The sequence below is a fragment of the Pseudophryne corroboree genome, chromosome 3 (assembly GCF_028390025.1).
Source record: "Pseudophryne corroboree isolate aPseCor3 chromosome 3, aPseCor3.hap2, whole genome shotgun sequence".
NCBI classification, from domain to species: domain Eukaryota; kingdom Metazoa; phylum Chordata; class Amphibia; order Anura; family Myobatrachidae; genus Pseudophryne; species Pseudophryne corroboree.
The window spans coordinates 499,565,686-499,578,099 of record NC_086446.1 but is presented as its reverse complement, the minus strand read 5'-3'; the positions used below and the strand labels follow the sequence as shown (position 1 = coordinate 499,578,099).

General features: G+C 41.6%; 1 protein-coding gene across 2 annotated transcripts in view; it reads right to left on the bottom strand.

Moving 5' to 3' along the window:
- Window positions 1-12,081, bottom strand: part of LOC135056156 (ketosamine-3-kinase-like) — a 64,571-nt gene extending 52,490 nt beyond the window's left edge. Inside the window, exons 1-3 of one of the 2 annotated variants that reach the window (XM_063960996.1) lie at window positions 11,705-11,794; window positions 10,902-10,994; window positions 9,685-9,836 (exon numbers count right to left, since the gene is read on the bottom strand). In XM_063960996.1, the coding sequence (XP_063817066.1) occupies window positions 9,685-9,836; window positions 10,902-10,904 (155 nt within the window). In that variant the 5' untranslated portion in view covers window positions 10,905-10,994; window positions 11,705-11,794. Of the gene's footprint in view, window positions 1-9,684; window positions 9,837-10,901; window positions 10,995-11,704 lie in introns of both variants that reach the window. The other variant, XM_063960995.1, reaches the window with a different exon arrangement.
- Window positions 12,082-12,414: the final 333 nt, after the last annotated feature.

The window sequence follows — 12,414 nt, the reverse complement described above, 5'->3', positions numbered from 1 at the left end:
CTCCCGCTAGAAAAATGAAAAGACTTAAGCTGGCAAAAGCACACCAAAGAACTGTACGTTCTTCTAAATCACAAATCCGCAAGGAGAGTCCAATTGTGTCGGTTGTGATGCCTGACCTTCCAAACACTGGACGGGAAGAGGTGGCGCCTTCCACCATTTGCACGCCCCCTGCAAGTGCTGGAAGGAGCACCCGCAGTCCAGTTCCTGATAGTCAAATTGAAGATGTCACTGTTGAAGTACACCAGGATGAGGATATGGGTGTTGCTGGCGCTGAGGAGGAAATTGACAAGGAGGATTCCGATGGTGAGGTGGTTTGTTTAAGTCAGGCACCCAGGGAGACACCTGTTGTCCGTGGGATGAATATGACCATTGACATGCCTGGTCAAATTACAAAAAAAAAAAATCACCTCTTCGGTGTGGAATTATTTCAACAGAAATGCGGACAACAGGTGTCAAGCCGTGTGTTGCCTTTGTCAAGCTGTAATAAGTAGGGGTAAGGACTTTAACCACCTAGGAACATCCTCCCTTATACGTCACCTGGAGCACATTCATCAGAAGTCATTGACAAGTTCAAAAACTTTGGGTGACAGCGGAAGCAGTCCACTGACAACTAAATCCCTTCCTCTTGTACCCAAGCTCCTGCAAACCACACCACCAACTCCCTCAGTGTCAGTTTCCTCCTTACACAGGAACGCCAATAGTCCTGCAGGCCATGTCACTGGCAAGTCTGACGAGTCCTCTCCTAACTGGGATTCCTCCGATGGATCCTTGAGTGTAACGCCTACTGCTGCTGGCGCTGCTGTTGTTGCTGCTGGGAGTCGACTGTCATCCCAGAGGGGAGGTCGGAAGACCACTTGTACTACTTCCAGTAAGCAATTGACTGTCCAACAGTCCTTTGCGAGGAAGATGAAATATCACAGCAGTCATCCTGCTGCAAAGCGGATAACTCAGGCCTTGGCAGCTGCGGTGGTGTTAAACGTGTGTCCGGTATCCACCGTTAATTCACAGGGAATTAGAGAATTGATTGAGGTACTGTGTCCCGGTACCAAATACCATCTAGGTTTCTTTTCTCTAGGCAGTCGATACCGAGAATGTACACAGAAGTCAGAAAAAGAGTCACCAGTGTCCTAAAAAATGCAGTTGTACCCAATGTCCACTTAACCACGGACATGTGGACAAGTGGAGCAGGGCAGACTCAGGACTATATGACTGTGACAGCCCACTGGGTAGATGTATTGCCTCCCGCAGCAAGAACAGCGGCGGCGGCACCAGTAGCAGCATCTCGCAAACGCCAACTCGTTCCTAGGCAGGCTACGCTTTGTATCACCGATTTCCATAAGAGGCACACAGCTGACAACCTCTTACGGAAACTGAGGAACATCATCGCAGAATGGCTTACCCCAATTGGACTCTCCTGGGGATTTGTGACATCGGACAACGCCACCAATATTGTGCGTGCATTACATATGGGCAAATTCCAGCACGTACCATGTTTTGCACATACATTGAATTTGGTGGTGCAGAATTTTTTTAAAAACGACAGGGGCTTGCAAGAGATGCTGTCGGTGACCCGAAGAATTGCGGGCCACTTTGGGCATTCAGCCACCGCGTGCCGAAGACTGGAGCACCAGCAAACACTCCTGAACCTGCCCCGCCATCATCTGAAGCAAGAGATGGTAACGAGGTGGAATTCAACCCTCTATATGCTTCAGAGGATGGAGGAGCAGCAAAAGGCCATTCAAGCCTATACATCTGCCTACGATATAGGCAAAGGAGGGGGAATGCACCTGACTCAAGCGCAGTGGAGAATGATTTCAACATTGTGCAAGGTTCTGCAACCCTTTGAACTTGCCACATGTGAAGTCAGTTCAGACACTGCCAGCCTGAGTCAGGTCATTCCGCTCATCAGGCTTTTGCAGAAGAAGCTGTTGAGATTGAAGGAGGAGCTAAAATGGAGCGATTCCGCTAGGCATGTGGGACTTGTGGATGGGGCCCTTAATTCGCTTAACCAGGATTCACGGGTGGTCAATCTGTTGAAATCAGAGCACTACATTTTGGCCACCGTGCTCGATCCTAGGTTTAAAGCCTACGTTGTATCTCTCTTTCCGGCAGACACACGTCTGCAGAGGTGCAAAGACCTGCTGGTGAGACACTTGTCAAGTCAAGCGGAACGTGACCCGTCAACAGCTCCTCCTTCACAATCTCCCGCAACTGGGGCTGTGAGGAAAAGGCTAAGAATTCCGAGCACACCCACTGGCGGTGATGCAGGGCAGTCTGGAGCGAGTGCTGACATCTGGTCCGGACTGAAGGACCTGCCGACGATTACTGACATGTCGTCTGCTGTCACTGCATATGATTCTGTCACCATTGAAAGAATGGTGGAGGATTATATGAGTGACCGCATCCAAGTAGGCACGTCAGACAGTCCGTACGTATACTGGCAGGAAAAAGAGGCAATTTGGAGGCCCTTGCACAAAATGGCTTTATTTTACCTAAGTTGCCCCCCTTCAGTGTGTACTCCGAAAGAGTGTTTAGTGCAGCCGGTCACCTTGTCAGCAATCGGCATACGAGGTTACTTCCAGAAAATGTGGAGAAGATGATGTTCATCAAAATGAATTATAATCAATTCCTCCGTGGAGACACTCAACAGCAATTGCCTCCAGAAAGTACACAGGGACCTGAGATGGTGGATTCCAGTGGGGACGAATTAATAATCTGTGAGGAGGGGGATGTACACAGTGAAAGGGGTGAGGAATCGGACGATGAGGAGGAGGTGGACATCTTGCCTCTGTAGAGCAAGTTTGTGCAAGGAGAGATTGATTGCTTCTTTTTTGGTGGGGGCCCAAACCAACCAGTCATTTCAGCCACATTCGTGTGGCAGACCCTGTCACTGAAATGATGGGTTTGTTAAAGTGTGCATGTCCTGTTTATACAACATAAGGGTGGGTGGGAGGGCCCAAGGACAATTCCATCTTGCACCTCTTTTTTTTTTATTTATCTCTGCATCATGTGATGTTTGGGGCTAACTTTTTTAAGTGCCATCCTGTCTGACACTGCAGTGCCACTCCTAGATGGGCCAGGTGTTTGTGCCGGCCACTTGGGTCGCTTAGCTTAGCCATCCAGCGACCTTGGTGCACCTCTTTTTTTCTTTGCATCATGTGCTGTTTGGGGCCAATATTTTTAAGTGCCATCCTGTCTGACACTGCAGTGCCACTCCTAGATGGGCCAGGTGTTTGTGCCGCCCACTTAGGTCGCTTAGCTTAGTCATCCAGTGACCTCGGTGCAAATTTTAGGACTAAAAATAATATTGTGAGGTACGAGGTGTTCAGAATAGACTGAAAATGAGTGGAAATTATGGTTATTGAGGTTAATAATACTATGGGATCAACATTACCTCCAAATTCTATGATTTAAGCTGTTTTTGAAAAAAAAACACCCGAATCCAAAACACACCCGAATCCGATAAAAAATTTTCAGGGAGGTTTTGCCCAAACACTTCCGAATCCAAAACACGGCTGTGGAACCGAATCCAAAACCAAAACACAAAACCCGAAAAAATGTCCGGTGCACATCTCTAGACCAAATAGGTTTCGGTCTGCCTTAAGAATAATTTGCTTTACCCCACCAGTTCCAATTATCTTCTTTGGTTTGAGATTAGAGAATGTTTTTAAGCTTTGTTTAGTGATCTTATCATGAAAAGATGTACTAGGGGAGCTTTCTTTAAGGCGGTTTTTCTTGAAGTTCTTGTATGCATCTTCTCCGACTTGGTGAGCCTTTAGAATATCATCCACAACTTCTGCTGGCGCGATGACACCAGTCGATAGACTTACTAATTCAGAACTCTCATGGTGCATCGGATTGATCCAACTGTTCTCCATGAGGTCAACCAGTGATTTGACATCTTCTTCGTCTTTATTAATTCTAGGTTGTTGGAGATCAGGATGTGATAGTCGGGTGCTATTCCGGCCTAACATGTCTCTCTACTGCCTGAGATACATGCTCCTGTACTCGGATGTTATGTTGTACTTACTCACTGCACCTGGATTTAGACTAAATCCTTTTGTGCCACCTGGAGTTTGAGTGTCTTTGTTTGCGTCTCTTCTATGGCTTGATCAACAGGTATACGCCCAAATGGATTGTGTGGACCAAGTTGTGTCGAGAAGCCACCTTGCATAAAATGGTCATACACATCCGAGTGTTCAGTTGACAGGTTGGTCATCTGGGCATAGTAGTAGGGGAGATAGCGAGCATAATTTGTTCTATCGTATGCAAAGCACCATGGAATGATTTTACGGATGGATGCCAAATGCAATTTCCAATCTCCTTCTCGTGATGCTCGTATCAAGGCCAAAACAAGCTCGACCATATTCAAATAAGACATCCAAAATGCAGATAAACTTCCATTCTTGCATCTTAGATATTCCAGATAACTCTCAAAGAGTGTCATAATATGGATACAGGCTTCATTGCAAAGCACCTCCGATAATGTGGCATTGCAGATGTTTTGGCATAAGATATTGACACCATTAAGCATTTCATCCAAATAGGCTTTGTCATTTTTATGAGTGTCTTCCAACCACGCGAGAAATCCCTTCCATGCAAGCCTCATAATAGCTTCATACACCAGCTTGTGAAGACGCACCGCACGGTTGTACTTACGACCTTCCATTATGCTCATCACAGAAACTTCTGCAATAACACCAGACTCAATGCACAAATCACGCAAGCCAGCATCTTCAAAGCGTTTTCCAATGGTTGCTAAAAATGTGCATGCAGTATGAAATACACTAATTTTTTTTTATCACAAAGCTGTGGCTATAAGGCGGTTATCATACATATTATATATCTATATATATATCTATATATCTCTATATCTCTATCTCTATCTCTCTATCTATATATATATCTCTATCTCTATATCTCTATCTCTCTATATATATATCTCTATCTCTCTATCTATATATATATCTCTATATCTCTATCTCTATCTCTCTATCTATATATATATCTCTATCTCTATATCTCTATCTCTCTATCTATATATATATCTCTATCTCTATATCTCTATCTCTCTATCTATATATATATCTCTATCTCTATATCTCTATCTCTATCTCTCTATCTATATATATATATCTCTATCTCTATATCTCTATCTCTATCTCTCTATCTATATATATATCTATATCTCTATCTCTCTATCTATATATATATCTCTATCTCTATATCTCTATCTCTCTATCTATCTCTATCTCTCTATCTATATATCTCTATCTCTATCTCTCTATCTATATATATATATCTCTATCTCTATATCTCTATCTCTCTATCTATATATATATCTCTCTATCTATATATATATATCTCTATCTCTATATCTCTATCTCTCTATCTATATATATATCTCTATCTCTCTATCTCTATCTCTATCTCTCTATCTATATATATATCTCTATCTCTATATCTCTATCTCTATCTCTCTATCTATATATATATATCTCTATCTCTATATCTCTATCTCTATCTCTCTATCTATATATATATATCTCTATCTCTATATCTATATATATATCTCTATCTCTATATCTCTCTATCTCTATCTCTATCTCTCTATCTATATATATATCTCTATCTCTATATCTCTATCTCTATCTCTCTATCTCTATATATATCTCTATCTCTATATCTCTATCTCTATCTCTCTATATATATATATCTCTATCTCTATATATATATCTCTATATCTCTATCTCTATCTCTCTATCTATATATATATCTCTATCTCTATATATATATATCTCTCTATCTCTATCTCTATCTCTCTATCTCTATCTCTATCTCTATCTCTCTATCTATATATATATATCTCTATATCTCTATCTCTCTATCTATATATATATCTCTATCTCTATCTCTATATATATATCTCTATATCTCTATCTCTATCTCTATATCTCTATCTCTATCTCTCTATCTATATATATATCTCTATCTCTATATCTCTATCTCTATCTCTCTATCTATATATATATCTCTATCTCTATATCTCTATCTCTCTATCTATATATATATCTCTATCTCTATCTCTATATATATATATCTATATCTCTCTATCTCTATCTCTATCTCTATCTCTATATATATATATATATATATATATATATAACCTCCTCAAACAGGCGGCACTCAGAGGCTGTATAAATGGTGAAAACTTCCAGTGCTTTATTTCAAATAAAATAAAGCACTGGAAGTTTTCACCATTTATACAGCCTCTGAGTGCCGCCTGTTTGAGGAGGTTATAGAAGAGTACCCATTCCCTGAGGAGGGCACCGGAGCCAGGACCCAGTGGGAGAGGAGAGTGCCGGATCATATATTATAATATATATATATATATATATATATATATATATATACACACAGTGGGGATCGAAAGTTTGGGCACCCCAGGCAAAAATTCCTTTTAATGTGCACAAAGAAGCCAAGGAAAAATGGAAAAATCTCCAAAAGGCATCAAATTACAGATTAGACATTCTTATAACATGTCAAAAAAAGTTTGATTTTATTTCCATCATTTACACTATCAAGAGAACAGAAGAAAAAAAAATGGCATCTGCAAAAGTTTGGGCACCCTGCAGGGTTAATACCTTGTACTGCCCCCTTTGGACAGCTGAGACCTGGCAGTGTCATGGATTGTTCTCAATCATTGTCTGGAAAGACCAGGTCATGTCAATCTCAAAGGTTTTAAAAGCCCAGACTCATCTGACCTTGCTCCAACAATCAGCACCATGGGTTCCTCTAAGCAGTCGTGTAAAACACTGAAACTGAGAATAGTTGACGATCACAAAGCAGGAGAAGGCTATAAGAAGACAGCAAAGCGTTATCAGATGCCCATATCCTCTGTTCGGAATGTAATTAAGAAATGGCAGTCATCAGGAACAGTGGAAGTTAAAGCAAGATCTGGAAGACCAAGAAAAATATCAGACAGAACAGCTCGCAAGATTGTGAGAAAAGCAAGTCAAAATCCATGTTTGACTGCACAATCCCTCCAGGAAGATCTGGAAGACACTGGAGTTGTGGTACACTATTCCACTATAAAGAGATACTTGTACAAATATGGTCTTCATGGAAGAGTCATCAGAAGAAAACCTCTTCTACGTCCTCACCACAAAAATCAGCGTTTGAAGTTTGCAAATGAACATATAGACAAGCCTGATGCATTTTGGAATAAAGTTCTGTGGACCGATGAGGTTAAAATAGAACTTTTTGGCCGGAATGAGCAAAGGTACGTTTAGAGAAGGAAGGGCACAGAATTTAATGAAAAGAACCTCTGTCCAACTGTTAAGCATGGGGGTGGATCAATCATGCTTTGGGGTTGTATTGCAGCCAGTGGCACAGGGAACATTTCACAAGTAGAAAGAAAAATGGATTCAATAAGATTCCAGCAAATTTTGGATGCTAACTTGATGCCATCTGTGAAAAAGCTGAATTAGAGAGAGGCTGGCTTCTACAAATGTATAATGATCCTAAACACTCCTCAAAATCAACGGTGGATTACATCAAGAGGCGTAAACTGAAGGTTATGACATGGCCTTCACAATCTTCTGACCTCAGCATAATTGAAAATCTATGGATAGACCTTAAAAGAGCAGTGCGTCACAAACAGCCCAGGAATGTCAAAGAACTGGAAGACTTTTGTAAGGAAGAATGGGCGAAGATACCTCAAACAAGAATTGAAAGACTCTTGGCTGGCTACAAAAAGCGTTTACAAGCTGTGATACTTGCCAAAGGGGGTAGTACAAGGTATTAACTCTGCAGGGTGCCCAAAATTTTGCAGATGCCATTTTTTGTTTTCTGTTCTTTTGAAAGTGTAAATGATGGAAATAAAATCAAACTTTTTTTGACAAGTTATAAGATTGTCTAATCTGTAATTTGATGCCTTTTGGAGATTTTTCCATCTTTCCTTGGCTTCTTTTTGCACATTAAAATGAATTTTTGCCTGGGGTGCCCAAACTTTCGATCCCCACTGTATATATATATATATCTTTAAGAAAAGGGCACTCAAGTTTTGCCCCTCTTGGTGTTACCGACATTTGGTCTGGCCCACGGACTAAACAGGCTGTAAGTATAAAACAGGGATGGGGAATCTTTGGCCCTCCAGCTGTTGCTGATCAACACATACCAGCATGCCTGCAACAGTTTTGCAATTTGGCCATGCAAATAAGGCTTTGCACAAATTGGAGTTTTCTGCATTTGTAAAAACAGCAAATTAGTGGAGATGGAGCAGTACACTGATCAACAATGTTCTTACTTTTCTCTCGCACCCCACAGTAGCTTGCAGGAAATGTAGCAATGTTCAGCTCAAGCAATAGATAGATGTGTGCTTAACGGAACATGGCGGTGATTTTCAATTTAACACTGCCTGGATTTAAATTTCAAATGTTTTTCTGCGCAGCCGCCACAAGAGGACGCCCAATGTCAGCAATTCAATTGTTCTGTTTGGAGTTTCTGTTTCAAAGCAGGGAGTTCAGAAAGGTTTAGCCATTTTAGGCAGCTAAACCCGGTCTGTTTGGGCGTGACATGACCGATGTGAATGGGCGTCCAAACACAATTGAATTGTGACAATTGTTTGGGCGTCTAAACAGTCCCGTTTAGACGGGAATTTTAGACGTCCAAAACAATTGATTCGGCCCCATTATGTGAACACACATTATAATAATCTTCAACATACAATTACATTTAGTTGATTCTTGTCAGATGTCTCTTTAAATATAATACAATGGTCTCCTATGTTATTTAGCATTGTATGGATTAATTTACCATCTAATTTAGTGGGTGAAGGCTCCATAACTGCTAGACCGCTTGTCCCCATTATACAATCCTGTGGGATTTGCAGGTACCACAAAGAAATGAGTCAAGTAAAACCTCAGCATTTTCACCTCACCAGTAATAATAGTGAGCACTACACCATCTAGTGTTTAGCAAACTCAAACGTCACTCTACTAGATTAGTGATCATGGGACTTAAGAGAACAGACCAAGGGACTGATGAGAACTGGAACTCTACTAGCTGCTCTTTAGCTGGAGCTATGGGGTTAAACGTAATAGCCCGCAATTCACAGAGGCCAATGCGATTCCAGTGATATAGTTATTCGATTTAAAGTGACAATTAGTTTAAAGGTAAAACCAACATAAAAACAGAACAAACTAAATAGGTAGGATAATGGGGGAAAATTGGCAAGCGCTCATTCTCCTTACAATGATAGCATAATTGTGCTTAAGGAGCCACCTTAATGACCAGATTCGTGGATAGGTCACCAACCAGCAACGTTTGCTGGCATATGCAGCAAGAGGATGAACATATGGATGGGGAATCAGCACTATCGGATAGTGACATTTTCTAGACATGTTAACAGAAGTAGAATACCCCACTGAGTCCTTAAATGTCAGCCAGTATATCCAAGTGGAGATTAAGAGTATCTGTCCATCGCTGAAAGAGTTATTACCTCCATTTCCATACGTGGGTCAATACTATTCAACCAAGGTGGAATGGAAGGAGGGATTTTTCCAGAATACTAGTCTAGAATAGTCGCCCTTGTGACTATTCTGGGCATATCAAATAGGTTAAAGAGACAAATGACTTACAGGCATAATTATGACACTAAAAATAAATATCATCCCGATCTACCTGTTGAGGCTTTTCATGTCTAGGTGTTCCATAACTAGCACAGCGCCAGATGCTGGCTGCTCTATGACCTTCATGGGTTTGGGAACCCTGATGGTTTCCGTTTGGTCAATTGCTTCCAGGCTAGCCATCTCTCCCTCAAACATCTTCCTTGCCTAAGAAGAGACAGAGAAATATTTGTTGGCTATATTGAACAATCCTTTATGGTCTTTGTCCAACACATACAGGCTGTTTATTGTCATGATTAACAATACCTAATCCACATCTATTCTCCAGATCACCATCATATAGGAGCAGGGCTAGTTCTAGTGTGTTCGGAGCCCCTCTGCAAAATGGAAATTTGCTCCTTCCCTCCCATACTTTACAAAGGGACAGTGCGCCACGAAGGCACGCATCACAAAAAAGGGCTGTGGTCTCACAAGGAAGGGGCATGGCTACAAAACAGTACCCATATTTCAAACTACGCCGCACAGTAGCACAATCTTATTCACATTACACTGCACGTATTGCCCGATTCATATTACACCACATAGTAGTGCTCCTTATGCACATCGCCCACAGTAGTAATGCCCCTTATAAACAATGCCCACAGTAACAGTGTTCTTACACACAATGCCCACAGCAGTAACGCCTCTTATACACATAATGCCCACAGTAATAATGCTGTTTACACATAGTAACAGTTTCTGAGGTTGAAAAAAAGACAACTTGTTCAACCTGTTAGTGATCCCCTACACTGTAATATTTTTTGTACTTATTTTAACTGTTGTGAATGTTTAGCCGTTATGTCTATTGCTTTTTTTGTAGTAGTAGTAGTAGTAGTGCCGCTTAAACAAATAATACACACAGTAGTAGTGCCCCTTATACATACATAATGCCCACAGTAGTAGTGCCCCTTACACATAATGCCCGCAATAGTGCTGCTTATACACATAATGCAGTAATGCATAATGCAGTAGGGTCGCTTATACACATAATGCCTGCAGTAGGACCGCTTATACACATAATTCCCATGGGTGTGGATTATTAGATCTACACTAAAAAGGTCTACAGTCAATAGGCCGACCACTAATGTTTGACATGCATTAGATTAACAGGATCAGAGGTTGACATGGAAAAGGTAGATACTATCAAACTTAGGTCGACTACTATTGGTCGACATGGCAAAAGGTCGATATGAGTTTTTCTCATTTTTTGTTGTTGATCTTTTCATACTTTACCATCCACGTGGACTACGATTGGGAACGGTAACCTGCGAGGCACATTGCCAGAAGCGAGGGGACATGGTGCACTAAATGGGGTTCCTGGTCACTCTACAAAGAAAAACGACACCAAACAAATTAAGAAAACTGATGTCGACCTTGCTTATGTTGACCTATTTTAGGTGTCGACTTACTGTCGACCAATAGTGGTCGACCTAGACACGGTCGACCTAAGTGTGGTCGACTCTATGAAGCACACCCTATCAAACATCTAGTAATTAACTGCGAAATAATAACATAGTTTAACAATGTCATCTATACACCACATCCGGGTCCTCCAGGCATACTCATTTATAGATGCTATTATATACTAATTGTACAGTAATCGTATTATTTAAGCATTAAATAAATCATCTCAGCACAACAAAAACGACATACTGAACCCAGTCTAGAGTAGACTAGTGGGGAGAGGAATATTTCATTAAATTTACACATTTCAATGCGCCACAAACACAGAAATGACAAACACATGTTTACGTGCGTTAAAAATGGTTATTGCAATGTCATTACATATTCCCATAGTTATAGAATTATTAGTTCACAACAGAAGTTCATTGCCATCCTAGCCCACAGATGTTTCTTAACTACAACTATCATGCCAGGCAGAGGCCGTCAGGAAAGGCTGGGACGTGTAGTTCCACAACTTTTGGAGCTTTATATATTGACTAAAACCGACACAATCAGACATTTATATAGACATAAAAACTATTGATACATAAATTAACTTATGTTATTAATAATTATTATTAACGTAATGAAACCTCAGACTTGTGGTTGATCTTGACATAGACGCGGCCCTTGTCAGTGTCATAGCTCTGGCCCTGGCTGATGCAGCCTCCACCTGAGTGTCCAGACAGCTTCACCTGGGAGCAGTTCATCTCCTTCTTCAGTAAAGCTTCCATGCTGCTGCAGCCGCTGCAGCCGCTGCCGCCGGCGTCAGAGGTATCTGCGCCTGCGCACTGATGCGTTCCACATGCGTTTCACGCATCCTTGCAAGTTACTAGCCCACGGTGTGCCGCACAGCACACTGCGCTCTAGTGTACTGCCTGGGAACTGATTTGCAAAAGAAAAACGAAAGATGTTAAAATGTGTTTACGCATGTGTCAGTCAACATGTTGTAAATTGATTACACCAGCGACGGACTGTGCACGTCTTTCCAGTTCTTCGGCTGAGAAGGCAGCAAGCGGGCGACGCCAGAGGGATGGCATGCGCACACGTGCCAGAATATTGTTGGCATGCGCACACGTGCCAGAATATTGTTGGCATGCGCACACGTGCCAGAATATTGTATAACCTACAGTACTACTGTAAATCAGAAACAGCTGTAGCGCTTCCATATTTAGCAATTCACAGAAACTTCGTAAACAGGGCAATGAGGCGGCCTGATGCTGAGTCTGATGCCATGTTTGTTTATGTCACACGCAGTTGAGTGATTTGCATAGGTGTGCGCAGGGGGGGTGCCTGGTGCGCA